We start from the raw sequence: 23,528 nt of genomic DNA, 5'->3' as shown, positions 1-23,528 counted from the left end.
TACAGTATTATTAATAACTAAATAACTAATTTGGTTAATTACTTAACTTATTGTTAATAACAATACACTATATTTTACGGTATATTACAAATTGTAATTTACAATAGTGTTAATGTTTCAAATGAGAATTATTGAAAATTCTATGTAATTGATAACATTAGTATCATTGATACTTTAATCACATTAAAATAAGCTTAATGCATGATAAAATATAACTGTACCTGTAGCTATTTATAATTAATGTGTAATACAGCTAATTCACCATGGACAATGTACTCAACTAAACTTATAGCATATCACTAACTCACTATATTTTCAGTAATTATGAATTAATAAATTAAAAAAAGTAATAAAAAATGCATAAATTAATTGAGCAAAAAAATGGTATTTCTTTTTATTTTGTAAATTATTAATTATATAATATTATTATTTTTTACAATTAACCAAAATTAATAGCGTTTGTATTACAATTTTAAACTTAAATTATTACTCAAAAATAACATTCAAATAGCAATTTAAATAATTCTAACTATACATACAAAAATAAAATCATAATAAATTTATCAATATCGTTAATTTTTTTTCATTTAAAAAAAAATAAAATAAACATTATAAAGTTTAATCATTTAAATAGTGTAGTTGTGTTTGTTTATCCAATAAAGTAATAAATTGTATCAAAGAATATACAGTTTATAAAACCCAATAAAATTATTTGTAAAACTTGTGGTGTTTATGATCTGTACGATTTGGATGAGGATGATTTGCCAAATGACAAGGAACTGGTACCATAATTGTTGGTGCCTCGTGGTAGGGCAATCACATTGGATCGGGTGCCGTAAGCGCCCTCATTGTCGCCAGCAGTCAAACCAAATGCTGAACCGCCGTTGTTTCCGTAACCGCCGGCACCAGAGGAGAAACCATTGGTGGCTCCGTTGTTACCATAACCTCCATTAGTGGATCCTGTTTGATAGCCATCGTTTTCCCGACGTCTTGCCTCACCCTTGGCTACAACTGTGTGAATCTCTTCAACAACTGGTCGCACCTCTTGGACGATGCGTCTGTAAGGGGTGATCACTTCGCGTACCTCTTGGATAACTGGTTTAAGCACTTCGTGAACTAAACGGTGAGGTTCGTCCTCCGATTTGGTTGACTGTACTTCTTGTGGAGGAGCAGGTGCGTGACTCTGTTGGACTACCAATCGAGAGGAACGGGAGTTGAAGTTTAAGATGATGGGTAGATCTCCTGAATCTACTTCAATGACTTGTGGTTGTATCGGTGCGTTTTGAGTGGGAACGGGTCTGATCTCCACACTGTGTCGGGAATGGACAGCCGCCTGAATGGGTCCGTTACTCTGTCCTCCATAACCACCAGCGTTGCCGTATCCACCGTTGTCGCCACCATTGCTTCCATAACTGTTGCCAAACGATCCACTGTTGAAACCATTACCATTGCCTGATGAAAGGCCACCGTATCCGCCACCCAATGATCCAAAGCCACCGGCGTTACCGTTCGATGAGCTGAACGCACCGGCAGATCCACCATAACCACCACTGGCTGTACAGTAGGCGATGACTGACGATAACATTAATAACTATTTTCATAATAAAATCCAAACACAAATCACAAACACATTAAGTTATCCAACAAAAAATAATATAAACTTTTACTTACTTTAAACATATTTGAAAGATTTATGTTTATGTCTTTGAATATAAGTATGAATGGTATGAATAAATGATTGGATGATTTGATTTGATTTTTGTTTGAATGTCTGCACCAACTTATATACCGATTGAAAATTGTGTGGATTAGTAGGCAAACAACACACACACACAACTTTCCACCTTTTAATATATGACAACAACAATAACCACTTTAGCTGCTGTCGACACAAGAATTTTCAAATTTTTTTAATACACTATTATTATAGAATATTTTTAAATAATTGCAAATTTTTTTTATTGATTCACCACTTTTTTATGTATCACTCACTTCATATAGTTCTAACACTAATCGCCCCAAAGGGACAGTTAGTTGATGAGTGAGAGTCTAAACTGTATAAATATAAAAATGATAATGAGATGAAAAGTAGTTTTTTAAATACTATAAAACACTCACTACCTGTCCGTTTATTTGGGCTGTTATATAATATTATTTATTGAAACACATAAAAATATATAAAAGTGTTTTATTACGGATATTGAGGCCAAAGTCGGATTTGAATATATGGCTATATATTATGCAAACAATTTTTTTTAATTTGAGAATATTTTTTTCAAAGCAATACATTCAATACAATATTTTTTGTCTGTATAAATGTTAAAAACATTTTAATAGGCATTTGAATTAATTTTAATTAATGTAATAACAATTAGTTACACTAGTTTTTTAATATAGATTTCAATAAAATAAATATTGTATGTCTGATCTAAATGATATTTAATAAAAATGAAATTTTAAATCAATTATTGCAAAATTTTTCTTTTTCAAATGAAACTATTTAATAAATTGAATAAATAATAAAATAAAATAATAAATTAAATTCATAATAATAATACCATAAATTAAAAATTATTATCGTTTCTCATTATAGTAATATTTGAATTAATTTTTAAGCCATTTATGAGTAGTAGTTTTGATTTGATTTTGAAATATATGTTATGATTTTCATTAATAAGTTTTAAACAATGAAAAACATAAAAAGTTTAAAAAATTTGAAACAATTAAAAATAATTATATTCCTCTTTTACATAGATTTGTAATGCAATTTTGTTTGTATGAGATATGAAAAATATAATCTGCAATATATTTATTTTAAATTAATGTAATATAATGTTAATTAATTAAATTCAATAATTTTAATTTTAAAATTTTCTAACAATTGATTAAATTAACTGAATTATTAAATTATTAATTAGATAATTAATAAATAATGATAATAAAATTTCTGAAATATGAGTAACAATAATTTAATAAAATATTAACAATTAAATGTTAAAAATTTCGGTTTTATAAAATATGAAACAAATTTGTAATTAAAAAACTTGATAAATAAATTCAATAGTAATAAAATAAATAGTTACATATATTTATTATAAAAATAGAGTAATCCTATAATTTATTTGTTATTTATATGAAGATTGTACTGTATATTTTCACTTTTTACATTTAATTTAAGTTTCATCAATAAAAAACAATTTCCTTTATTTTTTTATAAAAAAATTAAATTAATTTTTTATTATCTTTTTTAACCTTTATATGGTTTTTTATTATGCTTACATACATAATAATGTTAAATAAACTTAACTATATTTCTGTTAACTTAACTCTTATTATTTTAAAAATAAAAACTAATAAAATTTGTCACAAAAAACTTCCGATACATAATTAAACATTTTATGTGACTATCAATTACCAAATGGTTTCATATATCTTTTTTTATACAATAATTGTAAATTATTATACTATTAGTTTACAAATTTTTCTTAATCCTATTTAACTACACAGTACTGTATTATTATTAATAAATAGGTTTTATTTTACTGTTATTTATTTACCACAAAGTAAAACAAAAATTTAAGCAATAAAAGTGTGAATTTAAGAGCACTTTTGTGAAAGTAAATCGATATTAAAGAAATTTATTTATTGTGAATAATTTAAACATAAAAATAAAATTGTTTTAAATCTTTTTATTTACTTTTAAACTTTTATAAGTTTATCATTGTATTACTTTATGTAGTGTATTTTGTACACTTGATATAGACATCAATATATATTTTTTATTATAAAAAAATCACTTCATGACACTTAAAAACATTTTAACATTATACTTCAAAATTGGCATTTCACTCAATTGGCAAAAATTATTAATAAATTTAAATTTTACAATTTAAAAAATACAATATATGCATAATTTTCAAATATATAAGTTGTACAAAAAAAAAATATTTTATTATATCTGAATAATACTGATTATGAATAAATTACAATGATTTTTAACATTATTACTAAATTATTATTTACCATAAATGATAACTAATGAACAAATTAATTAACTAAATTGAAATCTTTTTTGTGAATAAAACTATTATTACAGTTATTATAATCTATTTTTAATATCTATTATAAGTCTAAGGAGAGCCGATATTAAGTTATCATTTCGCGCATCTCTATTGCAATCATACAAATGGTTAACTTTTTTGATGTCACTTTCACTCATTGCCACTCTCTGTCCGATTTTAACACCTGTGGGTACATCACGAAGAGGACTTAATGTCGAACCGAATCCCTTAGCAAAAGCTACAGGTGTGACAAAATGGTTACAATAGTCTGAGATCATCTAATAATTAACTATTTTTTATTTATAAAAAAAACATAATTACCATGTGTGCCATAATGCATTATAGATGCATAATCATATTGGACACCTATATAATAATGGTTAGAAAAATTGAAATTACATTTTTGTATAAATCATATTTTTTTAGTTGTTTTTTCCAACCGAGTGATTGTATGTCATTCCATGAAAACTTAATAAAGTTGCCTTCCATTCCCTTTTCCACATTATCCCAATTGATTCGGACGTAATCATCTCTATCGGCCCGACTTTGTTCGTGCCAGAAGCCGACGGCGTGCAACAGCTCGTGCTCTATGATACCCATTGTCAGACAACCGTCGCCCAGTGTTACCACTTGTTGTCCACCTACTCGGCCTACTAGTGAGGCACAGCCAACACCGGGCATAATATGTAGATAACTGTAGTGAAACCAGCGCTTCGGTACGAATCTGATGCACGTCTTATTGTGGAACTCTTCGAACACCCGAGCAATGAGCGAACGGTTTGCATCGGTGTAATCGTTGGACAGTATGTATGGTATCTTACCGTTTCGCCACTTCATTGAATTGGCACGAATTGCATTACGGGTTACCTAAAAATTACAATCAAACAAATAATAATAATAATAATATATTAATAATAAAATTATTATTATTATAAATTATTTTCATAATTCATTTATTCAATTACAAGATTTGACCGATTTTTGACAACAATATCGCCTTCAAACAAATTTTTATCATTTATTAGGTCTGAATGGTTTGTATCACTATCGACTGATTGTCCGTACAGTTGTTGGCGAGTAAGTCGGCGACCATTTTCAAAGTCTTTATCGGTCAGTGGTTGTGGTTTTAATAGTACTTTAGAAGCTGTGGTCAGCACTGGTATGTCATCATTTGTTTTACTATTCTCAGTAGTGTTCATTGTTTCGTCCATAAGTCGATTACTGGGCATTTGAATTGAATTCTTAATATATATCACTATAATTGTTAAAAATAGATGAATACATTTTGATACCATTTTTTAAAGTTTTTAAACTCAATTTTATTATTTAATACATAAAATTACTGAATTATATATTACTACTAATATATAATATTTGAGTAATAGATTTAATGTCACATATTTATAGCCAACATTGAATACCATCTAAATGCGGGGTTTACTCTGATTTTTAATTAATATGAATTCATTGTTAATATTGACTTTTATATTTATGAGAATTTATTATAAATAGTTTATTATTATTATTATGTAAAACTATTTGACTTGTGTTTAAAACCTATATTTTATTTATTTATTAGAATAAAATTTAATATTTATCATTATCATAAATTTGGGACAAATCGTGAATGACTTGTATAATACTAAACTAGATATAAAAATAATTTAGATTATATTAAAAAACATTATATCATTTAAATTCTATAATAAGTAAAAGTTATCATTTTTTCATAAAATTTCATATCTATTTTATCTTATATTAATATTATAATTATATTATATTATGAAGAGCTATAGAATTGATTGTAATACTTTAGGCTTATAAACAAATTTTAAAGTTAATTAAATATTAATTTTAAATAAACAAAACCTTAATATTAAACATTATGTTAATTGTTAATGAATTTTATTTTAATAGTTGCTCCAAAATTATGTATTGATAATGATGGCGATAAGTTAATTATGTTATTATGATATATGTAAAGATGCTTAGCTAACTAAATCTGGAGTTTACACAAAAAGTGTCGTATTTTCTCAATTTGATAACATTTAATACAATTAATGTCAATTAACCAGTGATACAAAGAAATTACCCATTTTGCTATATAAATTATATTCAAACTAAATATTGTATTATGATTATCAGAAATTGGAAATAAATTATAATTATACTAGTTAGATCCATGTAATAAAATGTGTATCAATAGTTAACACGTGCAACAATACTCTCTCTCAATCTATCTCTTTACTAAACAATGCTTTCACGCGCTATATAATATACAGTGTATTATAAAAAGTATATTTTATTTAATTTTTTTTATTTAATAAATTAAAATTATTAATAATCGCGCGATACATTAAAAGTAATGGCACAAACATTTCCAAATTATATAGTAGTATAGATACATATAAATAAAATAAATAAAGTTAATTAAATGCAATAAAAAAATGTATCTTAATTAAAAAATAAACTAAGAGTACCTTTAAATACTTTAGTTACATTAAATAAATAATATATAAATTTGATTAAATAAGATTAAACTTGAATTATTTAATTTACAATTACATTTTTTATTTAAACACTAACAATGAATAATAAGTCATATAGTATGTTATAAATTCAAACTTAATTAAAAAATAATTCAAATTATAAATTTATATAAAAAATGTCTGATTTTTCATCATTTAAACTATAAGTACTGCTATTATTATAAACAATTTGTCAAATGTTGACAGCAATAAACAAATGTCAATAATAAAATTGTCACCATGTTGCAAATTATATATTGGCATAAGTGAGCAAGATTATTTATTTTTTATTATACATATTTTTAATTTAAATTATTAATATTAATAACAAATTCTATACAATAACACAGTATTTTATTTACAAATGGTTTATACTTTTCGGGATTATTATGATTACCAAAATTATTACAATTATAGAGACAACAGACAGTATGAAGTCGACTATTATAGAAATATAAGAGACGATAAGCACCGGTATTCAAGTAAAAATACTAACTACTGGTCACAACTAGACAATCATTATGGTTATCAAACTTTAAAACTTAAAAATTATATAACAAATTATGATAATCAAAACATTATTAGTAGTGATGATATTAGTAGTATTAGTAATGGTAATGATGATGTTGATGCCACCGATTCAATATCTACCAGTATTGCTGACCCAATTGATTCAGTATTGAATCCTCAATTAGGTATTAAATCGGATAACAAGTGGATGTTTAGGAATAAAATTAGATCATATTTGTCTTACAAAAATTTTGATATGATTGGCGATAATAGTGCCAAAGCAACACTTTATGATGAAAAATGTGGTTACCCGGGTATTATCTCATATATTGTTGGCGGAAAGGAGACACCCGAAGGTCTCTATCCATGGCTGGTGGTCCTACTCAAGGATGGCAATGCCTGGTGTGGCGGAGCTATTATTAGTAATCGATGGGTAAGTGAGATATATGAGACTTAATTCAACATGAAATCAACTGAAATAACAAACTACTATTAACTATATTTTATTTAGTTATTTTGTACTAAAAATTGTTTATCCGTTTATTTATTTGTCTTTTTGTGTGAATTATAAAACCAATTGACACAAACAATGATCTCTATTTGTCATTAATTATCTCTCTCTCCTTTTACAAACAGATATTAACGGCTGCCCATTGTTTTCTTAGGTATAATCATCTCAATTATAAAATAATTATTATCAAAACAAACCAACAATTTTATTAGTTATGATGATATTTTGTTGGTGTTATTGTAATCCTAGCCGATATTCACCCGATCACTTTACATGGGCTGTTAGGGTAGGCACTAATAACAGGAATATTGGACTAACATATAAAATTGATAAATGTATTTTAATGAAGATCACCTTGCTATTTACAATATTTATAAAACATTTTATTGTGTGCTTAATTTATACATTTACTTTATAAATATGTATTTTATTTCAAGTGATAACACACGAACGATTCAATTTAGATAAAATGCTAAACTCGGACATTGCTCTCATTAAAACTAACCGTCCCATAGAGTATTCAAATTTAGTAAAGCCTGCCTGTCTGCCCAATGTTTCATATGTTGAGCCGCGAACAAAAAAACTTATAGTAGCCGGGTGGGGGTTTAACAAATTTGACGACTCGGATATGGCTATTAAACTAAAGGATGTTAGACTAGACATGATCACCGATAGTCAATGTGCCAAAACATATGAAAAGAAAAATTATAAAATATATAAATCCCAAATGTGCACATGGTCTAACAATAGTGATGCCTGTCAGGTATGTACACATTTAGTATATATATATATATATATTTATATCAGTAACTAATAGACTATGTTTAGGGTGATTCCGGTGGACCGGCAGTTGAAAAAAGTATGTATATATTTAAACTAATTTATATAATGTATCTATAGTTTGCTAAGTTTATACATAATGTTTTTTTTAAAAAAAAAGTTGGGAACAGATATTTTATGGTCGGAGTTGTCTCCTATGGAATTACATGCGCCGGTCTGTAGTGACAATAATATAATTTTCAATTAATAAATTACAAAAATATAAACTGTATATTTTTTTATATTGAATATATAATTATTAAAATTCAGATGAATATCCTGGTGTCTACACTCAGGTGTCGTATTTTCTCAAATGGATATTAGATACAATAGAAGCCAACTAAAATTAATACTAATTTTAGAAATTTATTAATAAAAAATCTTTTCAAAAAAAACCTGACCCACTAATGACACCATCAGAATCATAGCAAGTATTTACTGTTTAGCATTGTTTCTAAAGTATGGGTATCGGTATCTAAACTGTGGACACTGTATGTTAACAGCTTCTACCGATTTGAATGACCTTTGCCTACTAGAGTCGTCAAATAGAACTTGTTTTGTAATAAGTCGCTCAACATTAGGACTTATATCAGATGGACGGGAATATCGGTGCTGTTTTACAATTGGCATTACCGGTAAGTATGTATTTCTAAGTTCGCTAAGTATCGGTTCCCTATTTGCATAGTCCTCCCAATCGGTTATAGTACACCGTATTTTACATTTATTTTGATTCGTGTTTTGTACTAAAGATTTATTGGACAGTTGAGTGGTCCACATGGGTCTATGGGGTGGCCAGTGTTCAGCTGAATATCCTATAAAGTAATTCAGTTTTGGTGTTTGCACTGTATGTTCCAGTTTTTTGTTTATCAATTGTTTGATACCGTAAATATTATCAATAATTATGGCCAAACATTTGTATAATTTTGTGAACAGAGTTGGTTGTACTATCACTAGTGAACGTCCCGATCCATAATGTAGACATCGTTTATTCAATTGAGGTATCATTTTCTTTATCTCTATTTCTGCTAATTGCAGAATATAAACAAAGTGTATAATAAATTTTAAACAAAATTTTTAAACAATTGCAAAAATAAAGTATTTTAATAAATTAATTTTTTAATTTTAATTTTTTTCGAATGGAAAATCAATCCCTTAAATAACATGACTTGAAATCCAGTCTAAAAAGTGGGACACTTTGGTGTAAACTCCGGGATAGTCAGCTGTTTGAGAATCAGTTGTTTTGAAGAGAAAAAAATAATAAATCATGTTAAACACAACAGTATCCTATCATTAATTTTTTTTGTAAAAAATATATAAAATATAAATACTGGCACATCCGACACCAAACGATACCACACCGACTAATATGGCTCTATCATCCTAACAAAACAAAACAATCAAACAAACAACTTAGAGATAGATTGAAAACTTATCTTACAATCTAATTAAATAATATTAATTATTGTCTATTGTTTCAATACCTTATAATTAATAGCCGGTCCACCAGAGTCACCCTATGTATAATAAATTGAAAGTTTTTTTTTTAATATAAAGTATTTTAGATTATTAACGATAGTTTATGATCACAAATATTCCAGTGATACTATCTGTGCCATTACCTGACAGGCATCTTTGTTTTCGGACGAAGCGCACAATTGCGATGAATAGATGCTAAAGCCATGGGGATAGTCTACCATTGGTTGTCCAAATTTATTGGCACAATCACTTTCGTCTACTTTGTTCAATTGTACGGACTTTAATTCTTTAGATCCCTGACCGTCTAGCGATTGTTTGCCCCAACCGGCTACTGTTATCTTTTTATCGATAGGATCATCTTTGGATTTAGGTAAACATATCTATATGTGAAACATAAAAAAATGTAAAATATATGGGAAACTTTATATTTGTAAAATTAGTGGTTAATTGTTTTATACTGAACTCCATTGATAAGTTCAGTATTGCCTGATCTTTCCATACGTATGACCCAGGCCGTTTTGACCAGTGCTAGATCTGAGTTTTCCATAGCGTCGCGATTGTATTGCTCGTGAACTACAATTTTGTCCACTTTATAAACAGTACCCGAATTACTCACTTATCCAATCGTTAAATGAATAGAAAAAATATTAGTTATACCGTATAATTGAAATGAATAACACAAATATTAACCTACTTATAGATCCAACTCGTATAGTGAGATCGGTTTCCTTTTTAGGGCTAACCATTTTTTAATAAATCAATAAATAAATTATTCAAGTATTTAGAAAACTATTAACTGTAATATAGTTTAGTACATTTTAAAGCAATGTGCAGCAGTTAGTATCCATCTCTCATTAAGTATGGAACCGCCACAAAACGGCGCTCCCTTATGTTGGATGAGTGCCATCCATGGCATTTGTCCGTTTTCGACATCGGAACCGCCGACAATACGGCGGTTAACGCCGTACACAATACCACAATTGGGAACCGTTACCTCTTTGCCAGTGTCGCGACCGGTCGTGATTCTTATACCGCGCGGACCTCTTTTGATTTGTATGGTTCTCCCATTGATTTCACTTATGGGTCGATGTCTTTCTCGATACCAGGAATACGGATCAAACGGTACTCGGGTTTGACAAACAGTATACATAACTTTTATAAAATTTAAATTATAAATAAATATATCATTCATAAATTTTGGATCAGTAATTCATACCATAATAAACCGTTATAAATAATATTATAACTAAATTAAATCTACAAATTTTATACATTTTGTTTATGTGTAATATTAAATTTATCACTAATTAAAAAAAAATCAACAAATTGTAATATTCAATTTCATAATAATTGTAATGTGTATGTTATTTATGTTTTACTGTAGCAATAATTGATAATAAATATTAATAGTAACTAATTAAATTAAATAATTAATTACCGTAAGTTTTTCAAATATTAATAAATCAATAATAACTTTCTATTTTGCGATATTTCAAAATTAATCAATATATATATATATATATATATAAATTCAGTATACAGTATATAAATTAAATCTTTTTATTTTTAAATTCATACATTTATTGTTTTTTAAACATCTCTTTTAAACATTACATTTATAATGTATAATAAAATATTACTATTATAACATAATTTTCACTAGATTTATATCACAATACAATCTTGCAAATGTTTAAAATAAATTAAATAATAATAAAAATATATGTGAATTGTATGTTAAAAATTTATGTTGAATGATAAAATTGATGATTACGATAATTAATTGTTTAAAAATAATAATATATGAGCTTATTTTTTATAAAAGTTAATAAAAATTTATATAAATTAGTCAAAACTTTGATTGTTTGTATTGTCCGATTGGGGAATTGATTCGTCACTGCCATAAACTTTTGATTATAAACAGTAAAAATAATAAAATTTTGTTATTTACGATACAATAAATTTATAAAAATTTAAAGTAAAGTATCAAAAAAAAATAATTATAAAAACCTTTATTACGAAGTCCTTTGTCAAAGTTAAACATTACAAACATCATAACAATTAGAGTAACGATACGTATGACGATAGCTATACAACCCGACAGATATACCGACATTTCTAAGGCCAAGTCATCGGTGCTGTCCTGTGAGTACTGATAACAATAATAAATTACACCAATTATTAGACTCAGTTAGTATTACTAATTATAATTGATTAGTTATATAGTAATAATAATAATAATGTTAGTCTAAATCAATACCCGGACTAAATTCCAGATGATAATTGCCGGATCAAAAACACTGATAATAAAAAACATATAAACTGTGGGTCTGCTCTCAAATCGCATCTAATATTTTTTTTAAATACAAATAAATATCAAATCATAAATAGTTTAAGTTTGTAATATTTATTTTATTGTTAAAATTTGTATTGTATTCTATGAAAAATAAATAAAATATGACAAAACAAACCGCCATTGAAGCCAATAATATCCACGCTATAGTAATACCGGTACCAATGCTGATAACTATCTTATCCATTTGATCCCAGTGTCGAAAGCCTTTTCGTAGCCATAAAATAAGTGTCGAACCGGCCAACTGTACGTCAAATTTTACTAAACTTTGTGCCAAAAATAACAATTCACACATCCGTTGCATAGATATATTAGCGCCAACTGTACGGTATATTAGGTTCTTGGACTTGAAATATTGGGAACTAAAGTAAAGACCACCAGAGATAAGCAACGGTGCAAATATGCTGGTTATCACTAAACGCACCTAAAATTTGGTCATTCAAAATACGGTGTGTTAAAAAAATATACAGTACTATTGTTAAGTGATTTTATTTTTTTTAAAAAAAAGTATTACAATTTTGATGGTTGTGTGAGAGGCACTGGCAGAGTAGTTGAATATAACATACACCCATACTATCAAAATTGTGGCCACAAATGCTATCAATTCAAAGGCACGCTCTCGGAAGACACCCTAACCAACAAAAATACAGTTTTATATCAAATAAATAATTGGCTTAAATTAGATATTTGAATATCAATGTAAAATCAAATAAAAAAACAATTTATATACTAAATTATTAAGCAATTAAAAGACTATTTTTACTAAACACAAAAAATTTCATCAATAATTATAAAGAAACAAAAAAGTTTATCAACAAATTGATAAATAAATTAATAAAAAAATAAAATATTGAACATTACAGACATAATAATTCAAATTTATATAAACAAACAAAAAAAATATTGATAAATGATGTGTAAAACTAAATGTATGTAAAACTAATGGGAAACTAATGGGAAACTTCCTATTTTTGATATCATATACAGTACTGTATATATGAGTCATAATCTATGATTAGAAACAATAAGAGAAATAATGAGATTGTGGTCAAAGGTCATCGTCGGTACCAATACCTGACAGACGTAAACACAGCAGAAACAAGTGGTCCAAAACAGGAGGAATGCAAATGTAAAGTCGGGTTCATTGGACGGCAACTCTATTAGTCGATCAATAGTGATGCCCAACATAATGGCCAGAGTCAGTGCCGATAAGGCCAGATATATCCACTCGTAACCGGATAGTGTGTATAGCGATCGGGTCTGTTTGGCCAACATTTATCAATCAAACACGATTTGGTCAATAAGTTGGTGGTCAACATTCAAATTGATCCCACACTTACCGGTCCGATGATTGTCTGCTGTGTGTGCGGTGTTGACCGCAGTCCAAGATCGGCTATCGTGTAGACACGCTGTTGATTGTTGTTGTCCACATTGCGACCACAGTCTTCGGCTAGTCTGGCCATTTGTTCAGCCGACGATTGCTGGTCAGGTATATTGTCGCTATCAATATTCATCATTGGTATAGACATGTGTGTGTTGTGACCACTGACCGCATGGGTTGAGATAATATCACATAATGTTGTGTTATATACAGTGTTTCAATAATAAAACATTAAATACAACTTATTATTGATTCAATGCATTCAAAACTAAATACTGATATAAAAATTAATACCAAAAACAAAACAAACAGTGTTTGCAAACATTGGGTGTAATATAATCTCATTATTTAATATTACTATTGCATTGCAATACTGTATTGTGTGTCTGTTTATTGGCTCAAACAAGTAGGCGTTCAAACAGTCAAAACACTGGTTGTTAGTCTATGACATAGACTCTATGTTATAAACTACATATAAACTATATGTGCGCTACAGTAGACATGCATTGCATAACAGATTAATTTAGTTTTTTTAAAAAAAAGTAAACTTAATACTAAATTATTTTTAAATCAAACATTTTTGCTATCTTTTTGAGTCAAACTACAATATAGTTGTGATAAATTGATTTTTTAATTAAAAAGTTTCAAAAAAGTTATTTACACTAATTATACCCGGTTATTATATTGATATTAATTTATTAATATATTATCAACAAATATCAATTTATATCAATTATTAACATTATTACATGGTTTTTAATAACAAGATAATTAATATAATTCTATTTTAATATTATACAGTGTATAATATATACACTATATTTTATTTATTCATATTTTTAAAAATTCATTTATAAACAATATTTAATTTCACTTACAATAAATATCAGATTTTATATATTATAAATTTTTAAAAATAGTTTAAATTACTTTTTTTATTAATAAAAAAAGTATAATATAATACTTTTTTGTAACAAAATGGAAAACTAATATAAAAACAGAGAATTCTTAATTAAAAAATATATATTCAACTATTAAAAAAAATATTTGACTAATAAAAACAATGAGAGATTACATATTAAGATATAGAAAAAACAATTTTAAAATAAACAAATTCATTGACCATTAGTTCCGGAAATCTTTTCAAATATTTTCAATCGGCTGTTATGGTCAACAATAGGCTGTGTGGGCAACGAAAACATATCGCCGATGAGATCAGAGTCTATATTGCGATAAAACAACTGGTCATTAGACTGAATCGTGTTATAGGACAGCGGCGCCGGTATTTGACCGACAGCTTTAATAGTTTGCTCCATAAGTTTGATTGGATCGTTGTGTATATGTATGAAATCACATCTATTACCAAATGGACAGTAGCCATCGTAGTTATATGAAGTACAGATACGTGACCTATAGTTTGGGTGTCGTCTAACTGATGACATTTCATGTATGCCGTGTGCAAACATACAACGATCACCGAAACTACAATACGCCCATTCAGTCCACATCCGACACATTTCAGATTTAAAACGGCGACCCTTTGAACGACCACTTTTTGACCACTTTATGTTAGTTTGTTTCGACACATCCTCAGAATTGGCTACAAATTTGACTACTTCTGAGTCTTGCAATATTTGCTGCTGTGGTTTGCTGTCAACAATTGGTTGACAATTGTTTTCATTTATATCGGGAAAACTACTGTTAATTAGATCATCAAATGATGAATCACTGGTTAGATTGAAATATGGCATGACTTTACAATAATAATAAAAATATAGTTTATCACAAATTTAATTAAAAAATTATAATAATTGTGTTTACTGGTCTAATAAAAAAACTTAATTAAAAATTATAATTGTTTATATTTAAATTAAAATCTAATTATAAAATATATTAATTAAAAAATAGTTTGATTAAAAACTGTCCAAACACTGCCCACACGATAGCACAATAGTTTGTGATGATTTTTATATAAACTCAGGTCTTTTATAAATAAATTTATGTAAAACTTTAATAATTAAAAACTAATAATTTATTAAAATATTAAGAAAAAAATCTACTTCTAACTCAATTACAAATTATTTCAAGGATAATAGTAGTAATATTTGAAACATTAAAAAAAATATTAGTCTAATTATCTATCTAATCTAATATATAATTTTGTATAAACAAAATATAATAATAGTTTAAAGTGAGTTTAAATATTTCTGATATTCTAATACTAGAAATTTTAAAATTAATTTTTGTTGTTAATTATCATTAATATATGTAAATAATTTCTACAGTATAGTCAATATATCAAATTTAATTAATCTTAAAAAATAACTTAAACTTTTATAATTAAGTAATTTGATAATTAAGATAAATATAACAAATCAATAAAAATTATTCTCCAAGGATTACATTGACGTCTAAAAATAACAAAACAAATAAATGATAAAAAAATCGATGTAAAAGTTTAGAAACTAAATATTAACATATAAAAAGTTTTTAATAATTAATAGCAACAAAATTAATTTATTTTTATACAGTAGATAACTATTATTAATTTTGATCAAGTGCTTGGTTTTAGTCATTGAATAACTAAATTAATAGTAAAAATATTAATAAATTTGCACACTTTTGATCTAACAAAAGCAAACAATATTTATAATCTTATAATCCACTCAACAATTCATATATAAACTAGAAATTTAATCACATTTTTATATTAAATTTATCTTTTGTTTGTTATTATAATAGAATCATAGAATATTCTGTAAAAAGTCAAATATATATATATTTGATTTATATTATTTAATTGAATACTAACTATTGTAATAAAATGCTAAATTATGACAATTCTATTAAAAATTGTCAAATTTTTATTATTATTTTTACTATTATTAACTAATGACAGTGTATTAAGTGAAATAATTTTGGACACCTCCCGACCGGATGGCAATAAGGTTATGTTTCGCAGAAACAAATGTTTTACCAGTCAAGTAGACCAGGATACTTTTTTTAATAACATAACTAAATATCCATATAATAAATATGTAAGACCTGGACTCGAGAATACAGGCAATTCCAATATGAATTCACTTATATATGTATGAAAAATATGATACAATTATTCAAATTATAGTATAAATATTAAATTATGTTTATTTAATAATAACAACAAAATTCAGATTAACTTAAGTCTAGATATGAACTCGTTGTCGGCCATCGACGACATTACTGCCGAATACAATATTATAGTGAACATGGATTTGGAGTGGTATGACAGCCGACTAACTCATCCGTGTGGCAAAGAGCCGGTAGTATTAACATTAGAACCGCCGCAATATACCCGCATTTGGACGCCACAGTTGGGCGTTCCCGATGTCAAAGAGCCCGGATCTGTTGAGTTTAACGCTCAGAATGTGGTGGCTTTTCTGCTCAGAACTGATGGCTATATTTTAATAAGATCCCGGTCTTATATACATTTTATGAACATTTTATTTCAATTTTTTTATTAAATACTGTATTAAATTATTATTTTTATTATATAATAATTTATTATAGACTTCAATTGACATTATTCTGTGAACTAAACTTCAAGAACTATCCGTTTGATTCACAGATCTGTTCGGTTAGCCTACAAAGCCGGAGCTCATCCGATGATAATATAGTACTTCAGTGGCGCGAAACCCATGCCTTTCGTAATGCCGACCGCTTTCAGATGATCGGCTATAAGATGGTTGGCTATAACCTGTTGAACGATTCCGTACATTTGGTCGACACGTTTAGCGATTTTAATGTAAGTCGAGTACAGGTTCGGTTGAATCTAAAGAGAGAGTGGACTCACTTTTTAATGGACGTCTATCTGCCGTCGGCTCTGTTTGTGTCTATGTCTTGGTTGTCATTTTGGCTCGAAATTTCTGCAGCACCGGCCAGAGTGACGTTAGGTATAGACAAAAGATTTATGATAGAAATATTTAATATACAGTATATACTCATTTATTTTCATAGGTAACACTGCTATGTTGACGTTGGTCACCAACTCGATGACCACACGCGAGAAACTACCAAAGGTATCATATATTCACGCTCTGGACGTGTGGACAGCATTTTGTACGTGTTTTGTATTTGCATCGCTCATCGAGTTTGCAGTCGTTAGCTATATCTATCATTCCAGTCGTAATCGCCGACACCATCGCAAACAATCCCAACAATCATTAACATCTATGACAACATTGTCGTCGTCATCTACCAGTTCCATGACTAGTATATCCAAATATCTTGACGTTCAAGTAAAATTTTTTAAAAATCAAATTATTAAAAAATAATATTAATATTATTACTATTATATCTTTATCATAAGGAACCTGACAATAATAAGATAGTTGTGCCCAAATATATTGCCGGTGATTGTAATCGCAAATTTAGCAGAGAATCAGGTGATAGTTTTAGAAACCATTATAGACATCAATATCACTGTTTTAAGAGCATATTCTATATACGGAATCCCCAATCATTGGCTAATTCTATTGATAGGAAATGTCGTTTTTTGTTTCCACTTTGCTTTTTACTATTCAATATCATCTATTGGTTAATAGTTTAACATTAAAATCATTTACTGTATTATTTATAATAAATTATTTCACAAAAATAATAACTTAAATATAATTAGTTTAATCCGTATACCACCGAACCTATTCTAACAAAACTATACAAGAAAATAAAAAATACCAAGACACATTTATTGGTCTAAACTATTAAAGCATTTTTAAATTTTCTATATAAATAACATTACTGTAAATATAAATATAGATCTTATAGTTGTATACAACTATTTGTATTACATTTAATACAGTAGTTATTTTTATTTTAAAAAATTGTTTCAAACTAATAAGATATATAATAATTTGATTTAAATAAATAATTATAATAGAGTTAAATAGCTTTAAACATACCTTTATATTGAACTACATGTTGTGTTAAAATAAAACTACAATTCAGTTGACATAAGTACTGAATAATTCATAACTTCATCGATATTAGGTCTGTTGTATGGATCCATGTTTGACATCCAATTGACTAAACGAATCAAATCTGTTCTGACTTTTGGTGAGTTGGGTAGAGTTGAAACACCCATTTCAATGTTTGCCAAATAAACCCTAAACATTGTCGGGTCATACACATTGTTACCCAGTATTAGATTAGCTATTGTACATCCCAATGAATAGATATCGCATGGTTTAGTCGGGACAGTACCGGTACCTAATTCGGGTGCTTGGAATTCAAGAGTACCGGCATATACGTCGCTTTCCATTTGTTGGTCGGGCGAGTATTGAATGGCTAAACCGAAATCGGTCAGTTTGAATATAATATTACCGATTCTATCGTATTTCCAAAGAATGTTTTCCGGTTTGATATCCAAGTGCACCATATGTTGTTGATTGTGCATATACTGTACGGCTGATCCAATTTGTCGGAGTACTGTCAGACACTCATCCGGTTTCAATCGGTTCTCCTGTTGATTGGCCATCAGATCAAAGACATCTCCTTCGCATAGATCCATAAATAGCAGTGTGAATGCATAGGGAAAGCCTGTAATTGAATCGGGAATACCTATGATGTCCAAAAAGTTGACGATATGATTGTGATTCAGAAACTTGAGTGAATACATATCCGTAAGCATATAATTGACATTTGTCTTAAAATCAAATGACCTAATTGTAAAACGCATGACTTTAGAGGCTAATCGTATTTGTTTCCATTTATTCCCCTGTCGACCGACTTTCCTTTTGGCACTGACTCTCCAAACACTTCCATAACCTCCCACTTGGATCTCACTGTCAAACACAATGTCTCGCCAAAGATCGCCTTCGTTATATATTTTTAAATACTCAATCTGTTGGACAGGCAATGGCTGATTGGGTGCATTGGGTTCCGTGTAATCAGTACCCGCGTCCAACTCATCGGTCCATAGTTGATCCCAATTAGGCGGTCCCTGTATGGGCAACATCTGCAATTGCACTTTACCAGTGCGCAGCTGATTGTTGTCGTCATACAAATCGTCGTGTTTATAGCCGACTCCGTATCCAAACGGTGCCAACCCTTTCGGGAAGTCTGTGACAATACCGCAGCGATTATTATCTAAATATATTCGATATAATGGATCGACTTTGTGCTCCATTTTGTTTTTCTTTTAGTTTCAATCACTTTACCTTTATTTCTTGATAAACAAATTAAAAATATTAATTTTCATTATTGTTTAATTTTTATTTTAAATAATTTTCTTGAACAATGCTTTTTTATATTATTTATTCACACAAACTACTGATTAAGACACACAGACACACGGGTATGGACAACCCTAATGATTATGAGCCCAATGTCAACACTGCAATACCACCGGCACCGGTATTTGTCCCGAGCCAATATTGGGAGACAGCAAATGTTGATCAACTATTTGAAAATGATGATCAATTTATGTCAGAAGAGACTCGGGTACACAACCAACAGTTTATGAGAGAACGGGGATATAATCTGTTGGAACCCATTGCTGTGGGGGGACAACAGTTTGACAATCAGGTCTGGAGAGCAGAGTATACAAATACAGTACCGCATCGGATAGTTGCCATCAAGATTCAGTGTATAAGATATTTTAGGCGACCTCGTATCAGACAGGGACAGGATATTGGAGAGCTAGACTTTGACATGACTTACCGCGACTTGGAAAAGGAGGCTAATTTACTGAGAAGCTTTCAGCACCCAAACATCATGCAAGTGCGCGAATTGTTTGGTTTGCCTCCACAAAATCGAGGACAACCATTGATGAGGTTATACTATCGGTGCTTAGTTATGGATGAGATGAACGGTACTTTGGCTAACTATCAACGAGATTCTGCTAGAGGTGTATTGAGTGAAAGACAAACCTTGTATTGGTTTCGCCAGATTGCAAGTGCCGTCGATTACATACACTGTGATCTACCACATCGTTGGATCAGTCATTTGGCTATCAGACAGGCAAACATACTATTTAGAAGTGACCGCAACAACAACAACAACACCAATGCATTGATCTTTATGCTAACTGACTTTGAAGAGGCACAGGAGTTCAGTAAACAATCGAGAGATAGGTTTCCTGTGGGCCGTAACATACAGACCACTGTCTGGTCATCGCCACAGCTCGTAGCAATTGCCCGAAGACAACAGGTTAGAGCAATTTTCAGGGCCACCAAACCGATGGATATTTATAGTTTAGGCTATAGTTTATTGCATAGTATGTTAGGAACAATAGCTAATGTCAACTATTTAATAGCCAATAGACACATTGCATTCTCAAGAAATATATCTACCGGTAATTTAACGGACAGACAGTTTAGGACTAATTTATCGAGAATAAGCTCTCCTATGATGAACCTGTGCCTCGATATGATACATAGAAATCCTACTAACAGACCAAACATTGGCAAAATAATACAACAATTGACAAGTTTTAGATAATCAATGCATTTATTTAGATTTAAGTTAAATTAGGTCTAATTAAATCAATTTTAATTTTAAATTCGATTGAATTTTTTTGTTTAGTTTTATTGTATTGATATACAAGTATAATATTTTAGCTATTAATAAGTTATATATTTAATTATATACAATCTTACAGTGATTTGATATATAATAAATTATAAATTTTTAGGTTAAAGTACTAAAGCAACCAAATTAAATATTGGGGAATCAGTTGGACGGTTGCATTGCTCATGAAAAAGGCAACCCATATGCCCAATGTATGTAAGCAAACATGAGAGACACTGCCACCCGATATAGAAGTGTGCCAACAGTTGATCCACCATTTCGTTAAGTTAACAAATATTTGTCAAACATTTAAAAAACAGTATTATTTACTATATATCAATCAATATTAAGTTTTATTTTAGATTGTTTTTTAGTTTGAAAGAATAGTTGTCCAATAAATCAGATTAAATATAAGAAAAACTGCGGGAAAAATGATACGACACTTGCGGTCAATGCTTTCGGCAATTTCGACGGGAGTTTTCTTTAGCGGAAACTCAAATGCATTGCCGGAACCACCCGTGAGGTCCGGATTTGGTGTTTCAGGTGGCGTTAGTCCATTGCTGCCGAGCTTAAAATTTTTCAAAGACAATGTTGGACTTGTAGGCACTGGAAGGGTAAGTGTTGGCCGTGTGGTCATTAATTTGGGTGAATTTGGGACTTTTATTTCGATACTTTCAAACGGAAATTTTGTGATATTTGTGCGCTAAATGATTAAAAATTACAAAATGTTGGAAATATTTTATAGATATATTACAGTATATTGTAGATCATTGTTTTGTAAAATATAATAATTTTAGATTAATTTAAAATAACATCAAACCTCAGGTTGTTTTCTATTATTAACTGTTAACGTCATCTGAGAGTCGTTAGAGGCCAATGACAGTTGACTTTGGCTGATATTTCGGCGCAAAGTTTTTATTTCACGAATCTTTCGTTTTTCGGCCCGAGATATATAGGTTATCACCGAAAACTCAACCAAACTTAAGAAAATAAAGACTATGTGTGTGTTTGTATGTGAAAACAATGAACAATAAAAAAAATTTAATTATAAAAAATATTCAATAATTAATAAACTACAATAATGTTATATTGTACATACAGGTGCACACAACAAACCAAATGTCCAGTGCATTGAAATAGTTGACTTGTGGCAGGTTTTCTCTGGCATCTTTGGCCACCGTCACGAATGTCAACATTGTGGTGACGCCCAGTGATACTCGGGCCGGTGTGGCCGTAATGTCCATCCAAAATGTCATCCACGAGACCACAATAACCAATGTTGTCGGCAAATATATGTCAAATAAATAGTGACCCCATTCACGTTTCAAATTAAATATAACTGTCACTGAACTGAATTGTTCTCCTTTTGTTCTCATAGTTCCCGACTTCAGTTGCCACGACTCCAATGCAAAGCCAGTCATATAGAAGTTATTACTCGAAGTAAACGAATCATCAGTAGTCCAGTCAACTGTCATGGATTCGTTGGTCAGATCACTGGATATGAACGACAAATCACACGACTGTCTATCCATTGGATAGTTTTGAAATCGCATTTCACAAATCAGTTCTAAGTTTAGCCTAAAAAATATGTGTTAATTATTGCAATTATAGATACTGTAATTGGTTTAACCTTTTTCTGATCCTAACGTAGCCATTACTGGTCACCCGAAGCAAAACAATTTTGGCATCTCTGTCCAATGCCGCCGGATTCTTATTATTGGGTACCCGAAGCTTAGGCGACCAGATCCTATCCAAGTGCCACTCACTGCCCTCAATAGTGAACTCTTCATCGCCAACACATTCACTGTCCGCTTTGGATGCTAGTCTTGGATCAGACCACTCCAAGTCAGCCAATAGATTCATTCTAAATTCGGAGGACAAGTCGTTCACTGAGGCCATGGAGTACATCTCAATACTGACTTTTACTAACACTGTCTTATTATCTATAAATACAGTATAAACATAAGTTTGTGAATGTGTGAAAAATGTGGAAAATATTAGTATAATTTAGTTGATATCATATGACAGTACTAACAGCTTGGTCTCAGCCATTTGCTATACCGATTGGGACCCCCGGGATCAGTGATGTTAACAAAATGTTGTTCCCGTCCCCGTTGGTCATGACTGGTGCACAATGCTATAACTGAATTAATGTTTGTATAGCATAACAGTGCTGTCAATATTGAAAATTTCATTAAATTATTATTAGTTTTCATCGAAAATAGTAATATTATAATAGATGTAAGAAATAAACACATTTTTGAGTTTCAATACAACTGTTTTAATGTTTTAGTTGTCTATAAAAATATATTTCTTTGGTGTATTATGTGTCAATACATTT

General features: G+C 29.2%; 9 protein-coding genes across 10 annotated transcripts; 2 read left to right on the top strand and 7 right to left on the bottom strand.

The window, feature by feature from the left end:
* Positions 1–730: 730 nt before the first annotated feature.
* On the bottom strand, positions 731–1,680 carry LOC128958205 (pupal cuticle protein 36-like). Its single transcript, XM_054304020.1, has 2 exons — positions 1,672–1,680; positions 731–1,591 (listed from the first exon to the last, which is right to left on the bottom strand). The coding sequence occupies exons 1-2, from the start codon at positions 1,678–1,680 to the stop codon at positions 731–733; spliced, it is 870 nt and encodes a 289-aa protein (XP_054159995.1).
* Positions 1,681–4,126: 2,446 nt separating this feature from the next.
* On the bottom strand, positions 4,127–5,353 carry LOC128958204 (zinc metalloproteinase nas-13-like; the record flags this gene model as incomplete). Its single annotated transcript, XM_054304019.1, has 4 exons — positions 5,027–5,353; positions 4,502–4,928; positions 4,383–4,427; positions 4,127–4,299 (listed from the first exon to the last, which is right to left on the bottom strand). Coding segments are annotated over exons 1-4 (909 nt in total), but the record flags the coding sequence as incomplete, so codon positions are not given.
* A 1,817-nt stretch (positions 5,354–7,170) lies between these two features.
* Positions 7,171–8,389, top strand: LOC128958202 (brain-specific serine protease 4-like). Its single transcript, XM_054304018.1, has 5 exons — positions 7,171–7,532; positions 7,736–7,764; positions 7,860–7,945; positions 8,048–8,290; positions 8,361–8,389. Exons 1-5 carry the CDS (start codon positions 7,308–7,310, stop codon positions 8,387–8,389), a joined length of 612 nt encoding a protein of 203 aa, XP_054159993.1. The 5' UTR covers positions 7,171–7,307.
* Positions 8,390–9,568: 1,179 nt separating this feature from the next.
* On the bottom strand, positions 9,569–11,201 carry LOC128957706 (U21-ctenitoxin-Pn1a-like). The gene is made up of 8 exons (XM_054303513.1): positions 11,122–11,201; positions 10,721–11,057; positions 10,600–10,643; positions 10,369–10,520; positions 10,049–10,285; positions 9,911–9,943; positions 9,758–9,809; positions 9,569–9,649 (listed from the first exon to the last, which is right to left on the bottom strand). The coding sequence occupies exons 1-8, from the start codon at positions 11,177–11,179 to the stop codon at positions 9,582–9,584; spliced, it is 981 nt and encodes a 326-aa protein (XP_054159488.1). The 5' UTR covers positions 11,180–11,201; the 3' UTR covers positions 9,569–9,581.
* Positions 11,202–11,682: 481 nt separating this feature from the next.
* On the bottom strand, positions 11,683–13,984 carry LOC128957705 (uncharacterized). Of its 2 annotated transcripts, XM_054303511.1 has the most exons (7): positions 13,599–13,984; positions 13,333–13,518; positions 12,773–12,889; positions 12,377–12,682; positions 12,166–12,252; positions 11,916–12,057; positions 11,683–11,812 (listed from the first exon to the last, which is right to left on the bottom strand). In XM_054303511.1, the coding sequence occupies exons 1-7, from the start codon at positions 13,785–13,787 to the stop codon at positions 11,751–11,753; spliced, it is 1,089 nt and encodes a 362-aa protein (XP_054159486.1). In that variant the 5' UTR covers positions 13,788–13,984; the 3' UTR covers positions 11,683–11,750. The 2 variants fall into 2 exon arrangements, with proteins under 2 accessions (XP_054159486.1, XP_054159487.1); XM_054303512.1 differs by lacking the exon at positions 12,166–12,252.
* A 770-nt stretch (positions 13,985–14,754) lies between these two features.
* Positions 14,755–15,390, bottom strand: LOC128958201 (uncharacterized). The gene has a single exon (XM_054304017.1). The coding sequence runs from the start codon at positions 15,388–15,390 to the stop codon at positions 14,755–14,757; it is 636 nt and encodes a 211-aa protein (XP_054159992.1).
* Positions 15,391–16,830: 1,440 nt separating this feature from the next.
* Positions 16,831–18,227, top strand: LOC128958200 (glycine receptor subunit alpha-2-like). The gene is made up of 4 exons (XM_054304016.1): positions 16,831–17,096; positions 17,189–17,571; positions 17,636–17,916; positions 17,988–18,227. Exons 1-4 carry the CDS (start codon positions 16,831–16,833, stop codon positions 18,225–18,227), a joined length of 1,170 nt encoding a protein of 389 aa, XP_054159991.1.
* A 387-nt stretch (positions 18,228–18,614) lies between these two features.
* Positions 18,615–19,805, bottom strand: LOC128958199 (MAP kinase-activated protein kinase 2-like). The gene has a single exon (XM_054304015.1). It carries the CDS (start codon positions 19,803–19,805, stop codon positions 18,615–18,617), a length of 1,191 nt encoding a protein of 396 aa, XP_054159990.1.
* Positions 19,806–21,557: 1,752 nt separating this feature from the next.
* On the bottom strand, positions 21,558–23,382 carry LOC128958198 (glycine receptor subunit alpha-2-like). Its single transcript, XM_054304013.1, has 5 exons — positions 23,223–23,382; positions 22,818–23,130; positions 22,287–22,765; positions 22,008–22,183; positions 21,558–21,890 (listed from the first exon to the last, which is right to left on the bottom strand). Exons 1-5 carry the CDS (start codon positions 23,380–23,382, stop codon positions 21,558–21,560), a joined length of 1,461 nt encoding a protein of 486 aa, XP_054159988.1.
* Between the last annotated feature and the right edge of the window lie 146 nt (positions 23,383–23,528).

The sequence above is a fragment of the Oppia nitens genome, unplaced genomic scaffold, assembly GCF_028296485.1.
Source record: "Oppia nitens isolate AA-2021 unplaced genomic scaffold, nextdenovo-longstitch-racon4-pilon3 scaffold3_pilon_pilon_pilon, whole genome shotgun sequence".
NCBI lineage: Eukaryota > Metazoa > Arthropoda > Arachnida > Sarcoptiformes > Oppiidae > Oppia > Oppia nitens.
The sequence above is the reverse complement of the archived record's forward strand: the minus strand, read 5'-3'. Positions and strand labels throughout refer to the sequence as shown.

Bases quoted from the DNA above. Each gene is read 5' to 3' on its own strand.
- LOC128958202 (XM_054304018.1), top strand. From the start codon at position 7,308: ATGTTTAGGAATAAAATTAGATCATATTTGTCTTACAAAAATTTTGAT. The intron at 7,765-7,859 runs GTATAATCATCT...TTGTAATCCTAG, and splicing joins GCTGCCCATTGTTTTCTTAG to CCGATATTCACCCGATCACT. The intron at 7,946-8,047 runs GTATTTTAATGA...TTTTATTTCAAG, and splicing joins AACATATAAAATTGATAAAT to TGATAACACACGAACGATTC.
- LOC128957706 (XM_054303513.1), bottom strand. From the start codon at position 11,179: ATGTATAAAATTTGTAGATTTAATTTAGTTATAATATTATTTATAACG. The intron at 10,521-10,599 runs GTAGGTTAATAT...CGATTGGATAAG, and splicing joins TATACGAGTTGGATCTATAA to TGAGTAATTCGGGTACTGTT. The intron at 9,650-9,757 runs GTATTTATATTT...ATTCTCAAACAG, and splicing joins GTTTGGTGTCGGATGTGCCA to CTGACTATCCCGGAGTTTAC.
- LOC128957705 (XM_054303511.1), bottom strand. From the start codon at position 13,787: ATGTCTATACCAATGATGAATATTGATAGCGACAATATACCTGACCAG. The intron at 13,519-13,598 runs GTAAGTGTGGGA...TTGGCCAAACAG, and splicing joins AGCAGACAATCATCGGACCG to ACCCGATCGCTATACACACT. The intron at 12,890-13,332 runs GTATTGGTACCG...TTTGTTGGTTAG, and splicing joins GCTGTGTTTACGTCTGTCAG to GGTGTCTTCCGAGAGCGTGC.
- LOC128958201 (XM_054304017.1), bottom strand. From the start codon at position 15,390: ATGCCATATTTCAATCTAACCAGTGATTCATCATTTGATGATCTAATT.
- LOC128958200 (XM_054304016.1), top strand. From the start codon at position 16,831: ATGAACTCGTTGTCGGCCATCGACGACATTACTGCCGAATACAATATT. The intron at 17,097-17,188 runs GTCTTATATACA...AATTTATTATAG, and splicing joins TATATTTTAATAAGATCCCG to ACTTCAATTGACATTATTCT. The intron at 17,917-17,987 runs GTAAAATTTTTT...CTTTATCATAAG, and splicing joins CCAAATATCTTGACGTTCAA to GAACCTGACAATAATAAGAT.
- LOC128958199 (XM_054304015.1), bottom strand. From the start codon at position 19,805: ATGGAGCACAAAGTCGATCCATTATATCGAATATATTTAGATAATAAT.
- LOC128958198 (XM_054304013.1), bottom strand. From the start codon at position 23,382: ATGAAATTTTCAATATTGACAGCACTGTTATGCTATACAAACATTAAT. The intron at 23,131-23,222 runs GTTAGTACTGTC...CTGTATTTATAG, and splicing joins CAAATGGCTGAGACCAAGCT to ATAATAAGACAGTGTTAGTA. The intron at 22,184-22,286 runs GTATGTACAATA...ACACACACATAG, and splicing joins TTGGTTTGTTGTGTGCACCT to TCTTTATTTTCTTAAGTTTG.